The following is a 20,808-nucleotide window of genomic DNA, read 5'->3' as shown; positions in this document are numbered from 1 at the left end:
TATGTGACATAGAGTGGGCTATTAAGGGCTGTAGTCCTGTTCACGAGGACTGGGAGAAAGTCCCATTAAATGCAATGGAGCTTACTTCCAAATAAACATGCAGAGGGTTATGGAAAAGCTCGCGCCCGGTGCTTTTTCTCTGGGGGTACTCATGGGTACGTACTAACACCTTTCCCCACAAATGTTAAAAATGTGACACTTACTGTAACAACTTCATGGTGAGTACCAACACCTTTTTTCCTATTTTTTTTTAAACCCCCAAAGCACATTGCAATTCTACGCTTGTCTACTCAGAAGTAAGCCCTGTTGAATTCAGTGGAACTTACATGTAAAGGAGTAAGGCCCACTGGGTACAGTGGAGCTTCTGAGGAAAAGTGCAAGGTCGCACTATTAAGTCTTCAAGGTGCTGCTAGATTATTTCCTGTTGGTGTAAGTAATAGACCTCAAATGAGCAATGGTTCAGCATTTTTTAAAAAGGTATCTAGCAATCCATCTTTAATCTCCTAGGTAAAGGGGAAGGGGAAAGGATGACTAAAATTGGCTGTTGGATAATTTTTTTGTGGTTTTTTGAAACACAGCAAATGAGATAAGACCTTTCCAACTGGATTTTATGTATGCTTTCTCAGCATAAAGCCCTGGAGTTCAATGTGACATACTGTCATGTACTGCATAGCTGCTATAGCACATACAGTTAATTACATCTTGTACCAACAACCTCAGATATGCTGATGATACAACCTTGATGGCAGAAAGTGAGGAGGAATTAAAGAACCTTTTAATGAGGGTGAAAGAGGAGAGTGCAAAATATGGTCTAAAGCTCAACATCAAAAAAACTAAGATCATGGCCACTGGTCCCATCACCTCCTGGCAAATAGAAGGGGAAGAAATGGAGGCAGTGAGAGATTTCACTTTCTTGGGTTCCATGATCACCGCAGATGGTGACAGTAGTCACGAAATTAGAAGACGCCTGCTTCTTGGGAGAAAAGCAATGACAAACCTAGACAGCATCTTAAAAAGCAAAGAAATCACCTTGCCGACAAAGATCCGTATAGTTAAAGCTATGGTTTTCCCAGTAGTAATGTACGGAAGTGAGAGCTGAACCATAAAGAAGGCTGATCGTCGAAGAATTGATGCTTTTGAATTATGGTGCTGGAGGAGACTCTTGAGAGTCCCATGGACTGCAAGAAGATCAAACCTATCCATTCTTAAAGAAATCAGCCCTGAGTGCTCACTAGGAGGCCAGATCCTGAAGTTGAGGCTCCAGTACTTTGGCCACCTCATGAGAAGAGAAGACTCCCTAGAAAAGACCCTGATGTTGGGAAAGATGGAGGGCACAAGGAGAAGGGGACGACAGAGGAGGAGATGGTTGGACAGTGTTCTTGAAGCTACTAACATGAGTTTGGCCAAACTGCGAGAGGCAGTGAAGGATAGGCGTGCCTGGCGTGCTCTGGTCCATGGGGTCACGAAGAGTCGGACACGACTGAACAACAACCAACTAGTGATTAAAAAGATTGTAAATATTCAGATCTCCTTTGACCTAAAAAGTTAACTCTGTCATTTGTTGGCTTTGTTCCAGTTATCCCATATAGTTTTTAAGGTTCATTAAAACAGCAATACTTTTGATAGCAGCAACTTGGTTTTTTTGGCACACAAACTTGTTCGCATGTAACAAAGTGCTTTTGGCCACTTCCATTTAAGGTGCTCTGTGCAATCTAACCCTTCGTATATTTATTTGGGACTTAGTCTGAATAAACTCCAATCAGCTTTATCCCTAGTGTGTTTAAGATGGCAGCTGTGCAGTCCAGTCCTGTGCAGGTTTAGGTGTGTCAGGGACTGTTGCCTAGAAATCAATGAACTTGTGAGCTTAATTTTCCATAAGACTGGCTGGGCTGTTGATGTTTTGTCCCCCAAACACAGGCCCTGCTGTTCAGTACAGTATAGTGCTAGAGTGCAGCAACCATGAGTATGTTCATGCCGTTTTCAAACTATTCCCGCCACCCTTGAAAACCTATTTCTCTCCTCGCTCTAATAGAAACTGATGTAGCTCCATCTAACTGGGAAAAGGTTTTGTTGTTGTTTATCAGCACACTTTTGTTTGTTTGTTTGTTTGTTTGTAAGTAAGTCCCAATGGGATGTTCCCAGTGCTTTAAAGCCCAAACGCCCTGCAGCCACCGCGTTTCTGTTTTTATCTAACGCAAATCCGGCTTTTGAGGGACCCCGCGCAACTTCAGCCTACAGCGAAGGAGAGGAGTGGAATCCTATTTATCCCAGCGCGCAACGCTCTAAACTATGCAGTGTGTTGCTACGAAGGAAAGTCGCCGTGCATGCTGGGATGAGTAGTTTTTGTGCGTGTGCCTCTCTGCAGGAGGCGGGTGAAAAAAGCAAAGGCCGAGACCATCCCTCCTCCGCCTTGGTTTGTCGCCGGGAGATGACGCGGCATATACACGGGGAAAACGAAAGTCGCTCTCCTTCCCCACGTGTCGCGCAGCAGCAGCGGGTGGCGCAGGGCGCTAGCTGGCTGCCTCTGCGCGCGCACGCCCACCGACTGTTACCCCGGTCCCGGGGCGAAGGGGAGCTGCTCCTGGAAGGCCGAGGGGATGGAGCACCTGCGTCTTAGCCTGGCGGCTCCGCTGCAGATGGTCGCGCAGAGGAATGAGAGGAGCAGCGGCGAGCTCAGCAGGTTCCTCGCCAAACAGGTGGGAGACCAACAATAACGGCGGCGGCGGCGCCCTCTTCGCCCTCCGCAGTCGTGGGGGGAGGGCGGTGATGGACATCGAGCTGGGGGAGGGGGCAGCCAGGCATCTTCGTTGGCTCGCCCCCTGCCCCCCACGCTCCGTTTCTTCAAAGTGCCTTGTGGGCGGAGGGGGTGGTCTGGCTGGAGGAGGAGAGGAGGGGGCAGAGCTGGGTCTTGCCTTCTTTGTTTTCTCATGGTGGCGGGAGGTGGGGAGGAAAGGAGGCGAGAGTGCTGCACAATCTCCTCCATGAGCGCTTTAAAAGCCCCAAGCAGAGTGGAGATGGTTTAAATTTGTAAGGAGAACCTCTGGATCGCCGAGGAGCTTCGTCTGTTTGTATTGCCTGTTATTTGTTATTTTTGTTTTTAAGAATATACTTTGGCACAATCCTATCTGTTTCCTTGAAGTGTTCCCCCCCCCCCAACTGCAAGGAAATGCTGCCTTGTTCAAATGTATATCCATACTTTGAAGATTTCTCACTTCGTTGCTGTAAAGTTGATACTTCTCTGCTAACAAATTTGCAATACTCACACCTCCACCATCGAGTTTGGGTAGTTGAAAAATACTATTAGCCCCTCCTGTAAATGAATTCTTACAACACTTAAAGGATTGTGTGTGTGTGTGTGTGTGTGTGCGCGCGCGCGCAGGGCCGAAACTAGGCTTTCTGTCACCAGGGCAAAGACCCAGTTCGGCACACACATACACACCCCTCAATATATATGTTCATAAAGGGCATGAAAAGTAGTTTGAAAGAAGTTGGAGAAGAGATAGTTTCTCCAAATAGTAAAATTGTCTCTCTCTGTGTGTATCTGTCTTTCATTCAACCTCAAAAGAGTAATAGATCATTTGAGGAATTCTAAAGAAGTATTATGTCTGATCAAAGGGAAGAGATACTGACACACACACACAGAGATGACAACGGCCCTGGTGTGTGTTTGTGTATGTATGTATTTCTAGTTCCATTCAAGAAACTGCTAATCATGGAAAAATAAATTATTTTGGTAATCTGCACAAACAAAAAGATTTAGGACTGATTCAGTCTGTTGCAAACTTTGTTTGCCACATCGGTATGTGGCAAAATATGAAAGTCTTGTGTAGGTCCCCATGTGCTCAGATCACATGTAACACAGTATACAATATTTGCATATCAGAATAAATGCATGTATTGTATGGTTATGGAGCCTGAGGCTGCTGGTGATTTTCGCTATTTACTCCATCCTCAACAAAGTGCTTTTTGTGTATTAAAATAGAGACTAATATTTGAAGGGCTGCGGATTACAAAACTCTGTAAAGATGTGGATTGCTTTTGAATGAGGGGTTATTATTCAATTTTAGTTTCTCTTCATACTGGCATTAAACTCTTTAGTAAATTTGCAGTTGCTTTATTTGGCTTGCTTTAAAATTATTTTGAGTACACTTAAACACACTATTAATATAAGGGAGAGCTAATTTAACTAATACCTTGTTTGCAAGAAGAATAGTCAGTGCTCTTGTTCTCAGTTTGAAAATATATCTATCCACATTCTGCAAATAATTTTTCTCCAGTGCTATGCTGTACTACACTGAAATCTTTAAATGTGTCTTTGATAATCCTTTAATCTTCCTGCCACACCAGCGTGAGTCACCACACACTTTGAGAACCACTGTGCTAGAATTTAGGTGGAAATCTAAGTTTAGGTAATTTTAAATTGACGAAATAGCAATATGCTAACAGCAATAACAAAACTTGGGTTATGCTTGCGGTAAAAATTAGTTTAATTAGAAATATTCCCAACTGCTAAAATACCGTACTGTTATTCCTCCCAATCATACATTCAGATGGGGCAAACAGATTTCAAGCTTTGTAGCAAATTGGTTACAGCTACAACGAATTATTTTTACAGCTTGCTTAATCCATCTCTCATTGTTTTGAGCAAACATTTGGGCAGAGGTTATCTGCTCTCTTTGGACCACAGAGTGCTGTTCTTGTTTACAAGGGCCCCCTTGTTTTATGTAGCACTGTTCTGAGTAGCCACATTCCCATCACTGTGGTCCAAGTATAGTTTGCAATGTTGTTTCAGGAAAATATATGTCATTGAGTACAAAAGCTTCCATCAGATTTGTACCATAGTGTTTAAAGGGAACTGATTCATGTGCCCATTGAAAAATAGTTCGTTAGAAATTATTTTACAAGGTTGGAATTTGTTTTGGGGGATTTTCAAGGAATGAAAACAAAAGTTATCTCCATCTTTCCTAATTCTGTTATGTTACTCTTGGTAGAGCTAGAAATGTCTTCCCTAACTTTCCTTGGGACAGATTAAGCTATCACCAAATCTTTAGGCACTCATTTTGTACAGTACTTTGACTGGGGTGGGAAACCCATGCCTCTCCAGATGTTGAGTCCCATCAGCTTCCACCCTCATGACCAGTGCTCAGGGATGATGGGAACTGGAGTCCACCTGGATCCCCATCCATGTTCTAAGGGTCTCTGTGTTGAATTTCTAAGAGCCCAATTCCTATATTTGTAATCTTGAGTTAAAAAAATGAGGAGAGGAGTTGTATTCCTTATGTAGTGTACACCGATAACTTGGTTTATTGGAGTCAGAAGGTTGTTAGAGACATGGGATACTCTAGTTCAGTGCCCCCTCCTCAATTCCAAGGCAAATGGTGTTTGCAGTTGTTCATGTGTATGACACAGTCTGATACCACCCTATAGTCACGTTGTGTTTTCTTTCTTTTTTAATTCATTTAGAAATGTAGCCTGTCTTATCATGGTAATTCAGGGTGGGTTAGAAAAACACTTTAAAACTATTTTACATTTTAGGAACAAGGAAGGGTGGAATTGGAAGTTTGCTTTCCTTAAAGGAGCTGTAAATTAACTTTGTGCACATTTTTGTTTATTTTTGCTTGATGGCATGCCTGCCAGCGACCATCAGTTTAAAGGTCTGCAAGGAAAGTAACCTTAAGTTTTTAAGAGCTTATAAGGAGCAACTCAACAAGCATGGCTGCCAGTCACTTGTTTTAGTGAGGCTTGTGTGGCAGTTCCAAGTCTCATAGTAGAATGAATAAAGGGGGAACAGCAGAAATGATTATGTTATACTAAGTGTAAAATACCTTCCCCTCCCATTATTGTTTTCCACATTCTTCTTCAGCTCTTCCTCCTAGCTTTATCCTATTTCTAATGGAGGTTTAGAAAAAATCTTTTTAATCCCTTTTTGTTGTACTTCTAAGGCAGTTTTCTTCAACCTTGGATTCCCAGATACTGTTGGACTTCAACACCCATCATCCACAGCCAGCTTAGGCAATGGTCAGGAATGATGGGAGTTGTTGTTCAACAATATCTGGGAATCCAAGGTTGAAGAATGTTGCTCTAAGGTCTGTTCTATACACAACTTGACTAGTACTGCAGTAGAATGTGGGGAGGGGGGAGGTCACTCTTTACTGAGCATCTCTTTGTTTTCAGATCTGGAGTCAGCAGGACCGTCAGTGCATCCTCAGTGCCTTAGCACAGTTACTATTGGATAAAGAATGCACACTCTTAATTGGCCGTCAGTTTCGTCCAATCTTGCTCGATTTGATGGAAAGAAATGCAGAAATAATTAAATCCAGTGGCCAGATCAACCATGATCTTCATGAGAGACTCTGTGTGGCAATGAGCAAACTTATTGGTGACCATCCAGATGTGATGCCGTAAGTCAGTAGATGTCTGGGATTAAGTTTTGCTTTCATGGGGAATTGCTTGGTGGACAGGCTGAGGGTTGGTGCACATGGTAGCCAAGCATGGTAGCCTGTCCTTATAGCATTCAGGTTGGATTTACATTCATGCAGTCATGAGTAGTGAGCCCAATTTCCATGATCCATATCCCTTTTTGAGGTAGAAACAATAAATAAAAAATAAAAAAAATCCTTCCAGTAGCACCTTAAAGACCAACTAAGTTTGTTCTTTTTGAGGTGTGCTGCGTGAATTTGCAGTTGTGCATACCTTTTGTATCACATGTCAAGGGTATCTGCTTGGCTAATTGTGTTAAACCAAGGCCTTGTATTCTATTACAGTACATGCTCAATTCAGCAATTACTGAATTGCAACTAAAGCTGCTGTTAGGTGCACATTTACTTGGAAGCGAGCCATACTTTTGACTAAAAATGCATAGGATTGGACAGTAAGGGTGATGAAACCCAAGCTTTAGTTTAGAGGAAAATAAAGATCGAATGGCTGTTAGACCTGCATCTTCTTTAACATAAAGGGGTGTGTGTGTGTGTGTGTGTATTTGCTTCTGTAAGAGAGGTTTAAGTGAAAGTTGCTCTTGCAGATGCCCATATTAGATTAGAAGTAACAATTTTATCCAAGGAGTTTTGAGTAACATGCATACTGTTCCTGTCTTGCTACTAGTGAGACCAGCTTCATTGTAGAGCTGAGTCTACATCAAGTGTCTTCAGAATATTGTTTGAGTGCCAAGTCCAGAATGCTACTTCCAACCACTTGTCCCTACCCTACCCCACCCCACTCAACAGAGCTGGCAGGCCGACCGTAATCTCTGATAAACTAAGGAACTGCAAAAAGGGGTGATGAATTTCAATTTCCCCATTTTTATTAAAATACAATTTGCTGAAAAGATGACCATAACTTTTCTTAGGACCTATTCTTTTTTGGCCAATTTCTTTCCAAGTTCAGAAAAACTTAGCAGTCTTATTTGTGCCAGGACTTTAATAGACAAGCATCTGCTTCATCAGATGAGCTGCAACCTCGCTGTTCTAGCTACATTTACATTTGCTTTCAATATCTTCATTTCATGTAGATTTGCTCTGAGATACTTTAAGGATACTTCACCAGTGTTCCAAAGACTGTTTCTGGAGAGCTCAGATACAAATATGGTTCGATATGGGCGACGACGAATGAAGTTAAGGGATCTCATGGAGGCAGCCTACAAATTCCTCCAAAAAGAGCAGTCTGTATTCAGAGAGTTATGGGACTGGAGTGTGTGTGTCCCTCTACTGAGGAGTCATGATACTTTAGTTCGATGGTAAGTTTAATTTTCGTTGTAATTTTATATGTCACTTTCAGTGTGCAGTAGGGACTATTTTATTGCTGTCTTACTAATACCTCATGAGGAAAGCAAGGTACAACAATAAGGGCAGAGAATGACTTTGCCACATTTGAGTTGGATTTGAAACCCACAGTATGGTTACTGGACTACATTAGACCTCTTATTGACAAGAAGAGCAATTTCTAGCAAGAGGTTGAGGCTAATATTGCCGGAGTTAAATACGAAGAAAGATTGATTTGGCCATATTGGGTGTATTTTCTTAGAACCTACTGCTACTACTACTCAATTTTCAGGCCCAGGGGCCGACATTAACCCCACACTAAAATGTGAGACTTACATCCAAGTTCTTTGTTTTTTTGTCCTGTTCCATCACTATTCTCTTACAAATGCAATAACCATAAGGTAGAATGAAAACTGTGGTAGTGCCATTGGTGTGGCCCACTTGAAGTTGGCACATAGACCTGTGCATCGGTGGCCAAATCATTTATTGAAGATCAGTGATCAAACTGAGACCATTTGAAGGGACAGGGTAGCCTTTTGTTGTCCTCTGAAAGAAACCTAGTCCTATAGACTTAAGATGTAACAGTACTTGAGCTGCCTTTGCTTCTTAGGTATACTGCCAGTTGTCTCGCACTGGTTACATGCATGAATGATGAGCATCGGTTATCCTTCCTGAAGAAGATATTTAATCCAGAAGAGTTAATACATTTCAGACTTAAGTAAGTGTCCCCCCCCCAGATGTCTTTGTGTGTGTGTTTTCAATTAATATTTTACATGGTAGATTTGTCTCCCATTTGTTCAAAACATTGAAAGATGCACATTTTTGACTGATAGGCTACTGGAGGAATCACGGATGCAGAATGTTGAGTGTGCCCTTGTCTTGGCCAACCCAGACGCAACCTTTTGGAGCAAAGAAGAGGAGTTGCGGTACACTCAGGGAGAACTTGTATCTGCTGACCTCTCTGCAAAGGTTGTAGCAGTATGTGGTGTTCTGCTTCCAAGACAACAGTTTGGACCAGGAGAAAATGTAAGTAAAGGACTGATACGTAAATTAAATTCTTTGGTGCTGATCTTGATCTACCTTTTGCCTACTGCCCTAGCTCTAGGAGATTTCTCTCTGAAAAGAGAGGAATCCTGGGCCTTTGTTTCCCTCAAAATTTCTACGTAGTGCTGCTTTGATGCATTTAAGCATTGATTAAAATCCTGTACTTCAGTTTTAAGGCAGAAACAAACATGTTTTAGTGGGAAAGTTGCTTCAAAATAGTATCCTTCCCTTTATAGATGGAATACACTTTACAGTTTAAGAGCAAGCGCCTCTGAAATCTCCAGTCCCATTCCTGACCCATGCCCCCCCCTCTCTCTCTGTGTGTGTGTGTTTCTCCCTTTCTGATATCCACCGGCTTGGATGTTAAGTAACATAGAAATCATCACCTCATTTATCTGTATGAAGTATACCAAAGGGGATAAGACAGTTCTTTCCATACAGCTCTCTTTGCTACCAAACAGTCCGCTTCAGAAGGATTCTGAGTGTTGGTGAAAATTGTACCTTTCTGACCAGTGAGAATCTCTGCTAGATCCTTCCTTAGACAGAGATATCACTGTGATCTGACAATAGTGTTTAATCGGTGGAGCAAAATACCTTACTTTCTGTCACTCAAGGGGTCTGTAAGGTTTATCGGCCATGGGCCGGATCACTCCCATGGAGATTGTCCGTGCGCTGGACTGGTGCAGCGCGACGCCAAAAATCGCGTCTGCACATGTCCGCAGTGCCTGAAATTGCTTCTGGTAATGCCTAGACACCGAAAATCGCACCTGCGCAGAAACAATTTTTGGTGTCTGGACATGCACAGGCGCAATTTCCAGTATCTGCGCGTGTGCAGACGCAATTTCTGGCACTGCTCGGCGAGTCCCTGCACCACGCTGCACCGGTTTAGCACAGCGTGTGGGGGACTCGCCGAGCAGGCAGCTTGGTTCCAGGGCAGCTCTTGGGCCGGTAAAACGGTCTTTGTGGGCCACATCTGGCCCATGGGCCGCATGTTGCTGACCCCTGTTCCTGAAGGTACTATTGCAGTAAATGGCACCTTGGAGCAGGGTAGGTGGAACACTTAAGTTTGGTGGGAGGAAGAAAGTGCAAGGGTTTAAATCCCCCTTTAAAAAATGAGGGTGGAATGAGGACATGGATGTGTGTGGCTCTGGGATGCGTAAAAATGGAAGCTTAGCAAATTTGTAACTTGCATTTCACATTTCTCTATAGTACATGCACCCAGTATTATCAGTTGAAAGCATTGCCTTCTCTTGTCTCAGCAGGAGACCATCTTGAACCAATTTGTGTTGGTGAAATCTTCCTGCACAAATCTTCAAAATCTCGCTATGGCTGTAGCTTCACAAAATGCAGTGTTACTCGAAGGACCAGTAGGTTGTGGCAAAACGTATCTTGTTGAATACTTGGCAGCCGTTACTGGAAGGATAAAGCCACCTCACATTCTGAAAGTCCAGCTAGGAGATCAGACTGATAGTAAGGTAATGGAAAAATGCAATTTTAGTTTTCACTTGCAGTTGTTATTACAAAGTTAATGTTCTACCCTTGCCTTGCAGAAACTGGCTGCGTTCAGATGTAATGATAAGCCAAAAACCATGTCTTACTATGGAATTAGCAGTGTACGCACTTCAGAAATCCCTCCTGCTGCATTCCTCCCCTAGTAAAACAAAAGCAGGACTATAGATTACTGGGATGTCTGAAGCAGCCACTATTGGGGCTTTGCTTTAGGTCATTGGTTGTTTGGTGAGGGATATCTCACTGGCTCGAACACCATAGTAATCCAAACTCATGATTTTTGCTTCTACTCATACTATGAGAGGGGCACAGCAAGAATTATTTGGCAGTGCTTGGTTCCCACTGAGCTTAGCATAGCTGCTGAAGCTATATCTAGCCATATCCACTATGGAAAAAAGCAAATAGAAATAAATACATACCCCAGAAACCTTATTGTTTGGTGAATATTTGAAGACACAATGTAAAGTTATATGGACATTATTAAAAAAAAATCTTGGTTTCTTTTTCTTCTTTGTAGACCTTACTGGGCATGTATCGTTGTACAGATGTACCAGGGGAATTTGTGTGGCAACCTGGGACCCTGACCCAAGCAGTCAGCAAAGGGCACTGGATACTCTTGGAGGACATTGATTATGCTCCTCTGGATGTGGTATGTAGCTGTGCTTTCTAGAGGTAGTCCATAAATACCTTGGGTGAGAGGCGCAGGTATCTTTTCTGGAAGTCAAGTATTTTGTAACCAAAGCAAAGGAAACTTAAGGGCATTGGATAAAAGAAAGCAAAAGTTCTCCCCCCAAAGTTATCGTGGTTCTCAATTCCCAGTGTACAGTATTTTCTTCTTCATGGGCAGTGATTTTGGGGACACATGTTACAAACTATTGAATGGATCCTGTCTGTATCTGCTGTTCACTGGTTCTATAATACACCCACCTCCCACAATCTGGAACTGGAATGTATATGTAAAAGGCTGCTTATTGGGAATGAGATTTCTAACATTTCTTGTAACATATTTGGTCACCAGCAGAGGTGAAACACATTGTTTCATGCACTGTCTGACTGCTGTTAAGTATTTTTGGTTGTCATCATTGATATAAGGTGGGACATCAAGATAGCCTCATGAGTGAGAACATGGCATTACAGTGAAGCTTCCTTAGATTTATTTTTTTCTACTGATACAGTATCACATTCTATGTATGTCCTGCCCAGAAGCAATTTTGGGAAGCGTTCAAGGACTTGAGGTGAGAAAGTCCTGTTATATGAGTGGGACTCTTCTTGTGGTGCTCTACATCCTGGTCATTGAAATTGTATTCTGTGGTTGTTGTTTTTTCTATTCCTTAGATCTCTGTATTGATTCCTCTTCTGGAAAATGGAGAACTGTTGATTCCTGGGCGAAGTGACTGTATAAATGTAGCTCCTGGGTTCCATCTTTTTGCAACGAGAAGGTAGACTGTGTAGCTTTGTTAACAAAAGGAAAACCCTTAGCACATGAATCCTTTTGGCAGTGACTAGACAATAGTCATAAATATAGGAATTGGGGGGGGGGGAATCCAGTACAGTATTTAAATTGTGTGCATATATAAAGGTGATAAGATTTTTGAATTATAAGTATGTGAGCAGTCCTTTGCTATTTCTTTTGCAATTTTCCATACTAAGAAATAGAAAATCATCTGGAAAATGATAGCTCAGAGCATGAGATTATTTTGAAACCTAATACAACTCTTTCCCCTGGAATATAAGTGAAAACTAAGTTTGATAAGAGGAATTACCAAGCAGCCATTGGGAAGCCATTATCACTTGGCCTTAATCTGTAATATGCAGATAATATTGTCCTGTATTTACGCTTATTGATATTATACATGTATGAAGTGCTTTGCACATAGAACGTGCTTGTTGTCGTTTTGCTTAGCCTGTGGGATACAGCTGCCCTATAAGCAATTACATAGCATTTCATTATTTAAAGACTGTAAAGTGGAAGAATGACAATTGGAAAATTGTAGATGGTGAATTCATGTTTCTTGTATTGATGATGTTGGGACTTTGATTCCCTTAGCTGGTTGTAGAGCTGCAGCGAAGGAGTCTTAGAGAACCCTTGAACTTATTCTGTTCTGCACTATAATAGTTATAATGCTTCAATTAACTTGTTCTTTGATTTTTAATCTAGACTCTTCAGTTATGGTGGTGGTTGGTACAAACAGCAAAACAGCCATGCTGCTCTTCTAGATAAATACTGGACAAAAATTAAGCTGAATAATATGCCTAAAGTTGAACTCAGAGAGGTAAATGGTATCAGAAAGAGAACTCTTATTTTGTGAACTGATGGCAAAGAGTTTTCATTTAAAAACAAATGAAAGTAGTCCTAATTTTTGTAGAAGAGGTTGAAACTGTGTCCGTTCCATTTTCCCCACATGGCTGTGAGGAGAAGTTTAGAAGCGTCTGTTGTGTTTGGTTAACCATGGTTTCTTGTGTTGTCCAAGCCAAAAAACTGGGAGGGAGTCTCATTTACATCTCACCAAACCATAGTTTAGCATGGTATCCAAACAAAATCCTTGACATGAAAGAAGTTTGTATCCATTCCATAATGGAATGCTTGCTGCTTTGTGCTTCTGCAAGAGAAACAGATTAACGTTGCTGGATTGACTTAACCCAACTGTCCAGCCAGGACTTCATGTGAAATCATCTTAAATTGTTATTGTCATTTCCTCAGTGTAGTATAGCCTGCAGGTTTCCCATATGCATCTTGTTGACCACAGTGAGAACAAAAAACTTGGACTAGGTGGGCCATTTGCCCAATCCACCAGGTTCATCTTACTGACTGACATTTCTGTCTAGCAAATGAAGCCTAAGATAAATTAAGAGCATTACTGTATTTTATAGTGTAATTGTCATGCAAAGAATTTTTCCTTTAAGAGAATTTCAGAGTAAAATTGGATGGTAGGCACTACCCCATGGGACCAGTCCAGGTAATTGTGCAGACTGTAAATGTATCAAACCTCTGGATTTTAAGACCATTGTCTGCATAGACAAAAGTCAGTGAGTTATATAATCCTTGGAACACTGTAAAATGTTTACTTCAACTAATGTTATTTTGTTTTTCAGATTCTTCAGAGGAGGTATCCTAAACTCGCTGTAGTAATTGATCGCTTGTTAGAGATTTATGTTGAGCTTACTGGTGATAAACATCTATTGCAAAGCCATATCGCAGGCGATGAGAACATAATGGAAGACACATCACACTTAACCGAAAACAAAAAAAGCCTGAGCTTAGAAGGCAGAGAGTTATCTCTGAGGTATTTTAATATGCAATTAAGCTGATGGATATTTGAGTTTGGGGGAGGCAAATTGTCTTTGAACTTCTGCTCTCTAGTGTGTTGGAGGCCATTTGCTCTGGTCTTAATTGAAATTCCTAGTGAGAAGGCATTAATTGAATGAAAATGTGGTGAGTTGGCGCTGTAAAAAACAACACCATGCAGTTAATGAAGCGAGACTAGCGCTTTTAGCAGTGTGCAGCTGAGGAGAGTTAAATGAAGGACTACTGTTGAGCTGCTTCACGTCACTTCTTTTCTTGTCTTAGGGACTTGCTGAATTGGTGCAACAGGATTGCTTACAACTTTGATAGTTCTTCTTCCTCTACTGCACTGAATATTTTTCATGAGGTATGAGTCAAACTTTCCCCTGTTTTTTTAGAGTGATGTTGACCTATTCCTTAAAATGTAAAAACCAGGTTGCATTTGGAATATGAACAGGCGGCTGGTTCTGGTGTTGGAAATTTTCCTTGAGGGTTGATCTAACTAGACCTGCTGCTTCACAATGGGTGATTCACAGGAATGGTTGCATAAATCACACTAGGAAGAGGCAGCTGTTGTTGGGGACATGCCATGTCCCACAACTGTTCCACCAGGAATTCCATTATGAAGAGAGCTGAAATGTCTGATTTGGCTCGTTCTCTTGTTTTCCTCGTGGAGGCATGCTAGCGATACATTGCATGAAGCTCAGTTGTAAATTTTGACTACAGTGAACTCAAGTATGGAAGAAAAGTAGAATCTCTGATTAAATATCCACATAACTTGAATTTTTCTCTCTCTTGCTCTCTGTCTCTCCCTCCTGTCACTCTACTTTGACAGGCGTTGGATTGTTTCACAGCTATGCTGTCCAAGCAAGGAAGTAGACTGAAGATGGCAGAAATCATTGGAAGCCAACTGAACATTTCCAAGCATAAGGTAGACTAGAAGAGTTGACACACATACTGCATTGTGTAATAAATACCCCTTTTGTCAAGGAGGAAAAAAATAGTTTCATTTCCCCTTCACTTCCAAGAAGTAATTAAATGATGTAGCTGGGTAGTGTCCACCCTTGCTTTCCTTCTGAAAGAAGAAAGCCACAGGTAACATGGCTGAAATTGGGTGTAGGGATCATGCACATGCACAACGCCACTAGTGCAAGATTCCATTGCCTGGTTTGAGGCAACAGCTTCCCTCCTGCTGCAACCATAGGCTTCACTAGGAGGCACCCAACCCTTTGGAGGGAAAAAGTGGCTGCAGGGAGGAGGAGGAGTGAAAGAGAAAGTTTGGTTGCATGAGCTGACTTCTGTTCATGTAACCACTGAATACAGCCCAGAGGCCTTGTTCTCACATCACCATAGTTAATAGTTCACTGTAACCATGGTGATCTTGGCCATTTGAATCCTGTCCACTCACACTTGGAGGAAGCAAGTGTTACATTCAAATGAGGGGTCATTGTTTTGTTCCCAGCAGATTACTGTAGCTAAGGTTGTTCTTGACTTGCTGATCATGGGTTGAAGCAAAGCAAACCATGGCCTCTGGTTTGAACATAATGCTAAGCAGGAACTGTGGTCTGTCTGCTAACTGCTATCATGAGAGGGGGGGGGGACATAAACCCAGAAAGACACATTCACAATAAACTATTTACTATGCCTTACTGTGATGTGCAAACGGGACTTGCGTCTTAACTTTCAGTTGTGTTGCACAACTGCATATGGCAAAGGACTACATCATGTGTTTCTTTTTAGTAAGCTGAGTTCAGTATGTATGCTCTTTATTTTTCCCCTCTAGGCTGAATACTACTGTCAACTTTACAAACCAGAAATTGCAATAAGGGAGCAAGAGGTCTCTGTGGGAAGAGTCCAGCTCTTACGGAAGCAAATTCATGCGCTTCTTATGCAAAGGTATTGATGGGTTTGTTTGTTTGTTTATATTTTAAAATTACTAAGCCACCCTTCAGCCAGATTGATTACAGGTTGATGTACACTAGTGCACTTTTTAAATGTGCTTCTAACTTTAAAATTCCATGCCAGCATTTTTAATGATGTCTCATGTAGGTGGTTTTTTTTTTTGGAAACTTGGTAATAGAGAGATATTATATTTGTAGAATTAGTGAATCAAATGCACTTGGAGATGCTTAGCACATAGCATTAGAATATTGCTAACAAAATTTAACTCTTTCATGTATTGGCAGAAAAAAGCAGACCTTTGCTCCCACACGTCCATCTTCCGTATTAATTGAGCAGCTGGCTGTGTGTGTTGACAAAGGAGAGCCTGTGTTATTGGTGGGTGAAACGGGGACAGGAAAAACATCTACTGTTCAATACCTGGCCCACATTACAGGTAAAGTGTAGTATAATATGGGAACTTTGACCAGGATTCTAGAAAAGGTTTGAGAAGTGCTTCAGTGTGTTTTCTGTGTTTTATTTCTTCAAGGACACCGTTTGAGGGTTATCAACATGAATCAGCAGAGTGATACTGCAGATCTCCTAGGGGGGTGAGTGTCTAATAATTCTGCAAATTGCTGTTGGCAACTGCATCAACAAATCATTTTTTCACCCGTGAGTTCAGATCTTGTATTTAGTAGGCCCCATTCATAAGAGTTGTTGCATTCGAAAATAGAGAATTACATGGCAAAGAGAAAATTATATAGAGCAACATGAAATGGGGTGTGGGATTCCACGGTTGGGGTAATGACATTGTGCTTTAACTCTGTGCAGGAGAACCCCTATTCACTCTGATCTGGCCCCTTAACTGATCCCCCCCTCCCTACTATTTAGTACTATGCATTGTGAGTTGCTGCCATATGTGTTTCTCTAGATAGGCACTTCATATTAGGCAGAAGCTGATATGCCACTGCTCTTAGTGGGATAGCAAACAGATCTTTAAAAGTACAAGGAAGTAGAAGAAGGGAAAAGGGATGTTCAGTCTTGGGGCAGGGGAAGATGTTGGAATGAGTGGTGCCGTGTAGCTGTGGGATGAAATTTTTGACATTTTGGGTACCTGAAAAAAGGGTCAGTTCTCTTATATGTTTCAGCTGGTGTCTAAGTCATCTGTTTAGTAATGGTGTGCAGGGGCCACCAGATTCACCTTTTATCTGTTACCAGATCCGCTGAGCCTGATTTGATTTTCACTATGTCCGTTCGTACTGAGCCTGATCTTGCCACATGTCATTGTCAGAGTTTTCAGTTAACACGTTACTGTTTGCCCAATTTACAGCTATAAGCCGGTGGATAACAAACTGATTTGGTTGCCATTGCGAGAGTCTTTTGAGGAGCTTTTTGCACAGACGTTTTCCAGGAAACAAAACCAGACGTTCTTGGGGCACATCCAAACATGTTACAGACAGAAGCGCTGGCATGATCTTCTCAAGCTGATGCAGCACGTACACAAATCTGCCATTAATAAGGAGGCTAAACAAAATGGTAAAGACTTCCAAGTTCTTAAAATGGGCTTCTGTTTGAGGACGGGCAGGGTAGAAATCAAATAAATAAAATGAGAGATTTAAGCAGAACTTGCATTCTTAAAGTTAGGTGGACTGTGCTTCAGTGTGCATTTGGCAAGGGGGATACAGTGTATCTCGGGTTACAAACATCTTATCCTACGTTTACTATAGCTTGCCTTTTTTTGTAGGCTCACCATTGAAGGAAAAGTGGGAAGAACTTGGTATCCGCTTAGACCACGCAAAACAACAGATGAAGATGACAGAAAATGCTCTAGTTTTTGCATTTGTAGAGGTAGTCCTTTTGTGCATAAGAGCATATTTGTACATAAGATGCTTATTAAAGTTATTTTATTAAAATAAAGTTACAGTTGCAGTTTGTTAAAGGTGCTGGGAATTATAGATCTGTGAGTTCCCAGGATTCTTTGGAGGAAGCAGTGTGCTTTCGAATGTGTGATGTGGATCACACACACTCACACTTTCTCTTTTTTTGCCTGTGGAGGCGGTCATTCGATTTCAGGCTAGCCAGGTTTCACTTAATGTCCTTCACTTTACTCCCCTTAGTCTTGGCTGAAAATGAAGGTGAAATAGATTTCCTCTGCAAGCCAGGAAGAATGAGTCCTCATTGAGGAAAAAAAGTTAATGCTGCAAAGGGTTTGGTGCTAGGTAAAAAAAAGTAGGTACACCTAGAAACACTTTAGAAAGGTTTGCAGATATTTAACAGTTATAGGGTAAAAGCAGTTAATTAAATGAGGAGCTTCCACCCCACCAACTTGCTTAAAAACAATGTAAAAGATGGAATTCTGCTTATACCACTGTGGAATTATCTGGTCCCTCTAACTATAAATGCAGTTTTCAAAACATAGTCCAAATGGAGGGCAGCACCAGATGCATATCAAATGCTAATTTTGAGTCTTCTTGTCTTTATTTTAGGGCACCTTGGCACAAGCAGTGAAAAAAGGAGAATGGATTCTACTAGATGAGATCAATTTGGCAGCAGCAGAAACTTTAGAGTGTCTGAGTGGTTTACTTGAAGGATTATCTGGTTCACTGATATTGCTGGATAGAGGAGACACAGGTATTGTTTTTTTATTAGTTTTTTTATTCATTTTTTAATAAAAAGAAAAAAACAAAAAGAAGAGGGAAAAAGAAAGAAAGTTATTTACATCATTCATATATATCTTCACAAATATACTTAAGTTCTATTAGATGCAGGTATTGTTTTTGGTTTTTGTTGCAGTAAGTTTTCCTGTTCTGCAGTGGTGTATTTTTTCAATTCCTTATTTATTTGCTTTTTTTGAAATGAGAGGTTGAAATTACTGGTTTCAAGTCATCTAAGTTCATTGACCCATAGATGAACATATGAAGATGTGACAGATCCAAAAGCAAATTACAGTATTAGGAATATAAATGAAAAAACTCAAGAATTTGAGTATATAATCCACAATATAATCACCATTATGAGGAATTGAAAAAAATGAAGATTATATTATTCATAAAGGAGGTGCTGATCTCTAAATATCCAAGCCCTTTATTTCTGATGCTGATAGAGCCTAATTAATTTCTTTGCACTGTATCTTGTAAACTTTTTCACACCCAGGTCACCCTCTGCACAGACCCATAAACCCCGTAGGTCAACGTTGACCACTTTAGAAAGCCCTGTAAACTGATAGCTGGAAAACTCATATCTGAATAATACTATCTTTTCACTCTTTTGATTCCCGATATCTTAAGAGATTAGCATGTTTTCTCCTGAAGAAGAAAATTGCAATTCCTTGTCCACGGTGTTCCTTGGCTTGAAGAATAGCAAGTCCCAGAGGACTATGAAAAAAAAGACCCTTTTGTTTGCCAAGATAGAAGATGCAGTTTTCATCTTTGCTTTTAAGGATAGCTTTGGCTTTTGAACTTTGCTTTTCTGAAGTTTGAGAGTAGGTTTTCACCAGCTAGGATAACCAATTGCCTGTGTATGAGTTTTTCTGTTTGCTTCTTGAACTTCTGTTTTTAATTTTCCTTAAATGGCTGTTTCATGCTTTCTTGTTTGTATGCTTCATTTGCTTTTATGGGGCCAAAGAGCACTGTAATTTGTTGGTTGTGCATTTTTTCCTTGTAGAGCCCCTGGTACGTCATTCAAATTTTCGTTTGTTTGCCTGCATGAACCCAGCTACTGACGTTGGCAAAAGAAACCTCCCTCCAGGAATACGGAACAGGTAGATACAGAATGTACATTTTTACAAAACCATTTTGAAGCTGAGAACAACATGTAGCTCTTGAGCTGTTTGGCTTGCAGTAGCCGAGAATTTTGTACTTCTTTTTGTCTGTGTTGCATACATCTCTGATTGGCATGCAGTAGCTTAGGGATACGAGGGACCTGTGGCCAGCCAATTTGTGTTAAGACTCTTTACTCCCCATCCTCATTCCTGCTATAGCTGAAGCATGCTGGTGAGCTGCTACATTGCAAAATACCTTTTGCTGAAAATCTCAGGAATGATAGACGTTGCACACACTCTTTGATAGCTGCTGTTGTCTTCAAGTGTCCTTTATGTCATCAGGTTCAGAGTTGGATACTAGAATTATATAGTGGTCTCGTGGGAAAGATAAAAGGAAAATGATCTACATTGCTCTGTTGGCCATCTTCTGATTGTCAGCATTACATGTTAGCTACAAAACAGCTGGATAAAAGGCTGGTTGGGTATATGAGTGAATTTTATGCTCACTTAGATCTTTCATAGCCCATGCAGTCCAAATTAGCTAGGCAAGCAAGAGCTGATGGTAGCTTGTCAAGTGTTCATTAAGTACTAAATTCTACAGTTGCACTTTCATTTCCCCACTGAATTGCTCAACAGGTTTTGACTTACGAACAATGTGACATCAAAATAATTCAGCAGCAATATAATAGAGAATCCAATACCCTAGGTTTGAGTGTATAGCAGATTAAAGGATTCCAAAATTTACCTATGACAAAATGTCTGCATTTTTCTAGAAACAACTAATGCTCAGATAAGCCAATAGAAGTGCAATTTAAATATTTTCGCATGTTTTAAAATGTTTTATTTTTTTATTTTTGATGGTAGGTTTTAACTTTTGGGGTTGTATTCAGTGTAGCGCTAAGTAGTGCATTGTGTGAGAAGAATGACTTCTGCTTGCATAGCAGGACATCTCTCCCCCCTTCCCCTGTGGGCTCCCTAATCTGTTCTGGGGTTTCCTCAACCTTCTAGAAAGGTTTGGGGATGGCGGGGGCAGTGCTCCAAGATCAAAGGCAGAAGTTTTCTTAGGCTTGCTACCTGACTTCTTTTCAATTACAGCTCTTTTGGGGTTGAACCTGCGACTTCTGCATGCTAAATTATGTGATTTCTAAGTAATCTGTAAGCTCTCACTGAATGCTACTCTATTACTAGTCTTTAATTCAGTACGTTTGTAATTGGTTGTGATGTCGACAGGCTAGGGTCCGTGATCAGATATCAGACTTTGGTATCAATAAGCAGACAGGTGTTTTACAATGTAATGTCGTTTTGTAGGTTCACTGAACTTTACGTAGAAGAGTTACAAAATGAAGGAGACTTGCAGATTCTTATCATGGATTATATCAAAGGGCTGAATGTGAGCAAGAGCGTAGTGCAAGGGATCGTAAAGTAAGTTTTTGTTGAACAGAAGGTATTGTATAAATTGTAAGATTTGATAAGATAGTCTTTGGGAAAGTTTTGTTGTATTGAACTTGTAGCAGTGCTTTTTGGGGGGGGGCAAACGGGTACACATACCCCTAAACATTTTGTGAATCTTAAGT

The 20,808-nt window shown here is 41.0% G+C and overlaps 1 protein-coding gene across 1 annotated transcript in view; it reads left to right on the top strand.

Moving 5' to 3' along the window:
- The first annotated feature begins 2,435 nt into the window (after positions 1–2,435).
- MDN1 (midasin AAA ATPase 1) overlaps positions 2,436–20,808 on the top strand; it is a 90,861-nt gene continuing 72,488 nt past the window's right edge. Inside the window, exons 1-20 of the mRNA XM_033143431.1 lie at positions 2,436–2,696; positions 6,175–6,401; positions 7,508–7,732; positions 8,368–8,475; positions 8,591–8,783; positions 10,061–10,276; positions 10,828–10,959; positions 11,646–11,749; positions 12,469–12,583; positions 13,404–13,594; positions 13,879–13,960; positions 14,429–14,524; positions 15,377–15,489; positions 15,780–15,928; positions 16,022–16,082; positions 16,805–17,010; positions 17,219–17,322; positions 17,961–18,105; positions 19,138–19,234; positions 20,543–20,656. Coding sequence (XP_032999322.1) covers positions 2,598–2,696; positions 6,175–6,401; positions 7,508–7,732; positions 8,368–8,475; positions 8,591–8,783; positions 10,061–10,276; positions 10,828–10,959; positions 11,646–11,749; positions 12,469–12,583; positions 13,404–13,594; positions 13,879–13,960; positions 14,429–14,524; positions 15,377–15,489; positions 15,780–15,928; positions 16,022–16,082; positions 16,805–17,010; positions 17,219–17,322; positions 17,961–18,105; positions 19,138–19,234; positions 20,543–20,656 — 2,777 coding nt within the window. The 5' untranslated portion in view covers positions 2,436–2,597. The remainder of the gene's footprint in view (positions 2,697–6,174; positions 6,402–7,507; positions 7,733–8,367; positions 8,476–8,590; positions 8,784–10,060; positions 10,277–10,827; positions 10,960–11,645; positions 11,750–12,468; positions 12,584–13,403; positions 13,595–13,878; positions 13,961–14,428; positions 14,525–15,376; positions 15,490–15,779; positions 15,929–16,021; positions 16,083–16,804; positions 17,011–17,218; positions 17,323–17,960; positions 18,106–19,137; positions 19,235–20,542; positions 20,657–20,808) is intronic.

The sequence above is a fragment of the Lacerta agilis genome, chromosome 3 (genome assembly GCF_009819535.1).
Source record: "Lacerta agilis isolate rLacAgi1 chromosome 3, rLacAgi1.pri, whole genome shotgun sequence".
NCBI classification, from domain to species: domain Eukaryota; kingdom Metazoa; phylum Chordata; class Lepidosauria; order Squamata; family Lacertidae; genus Lacerta; species Lacerta agilis.
Note: the sequence above shows the minus strand (reverse complement) of the source record. Positions and strands in the feature narration are given on the sequence as shown.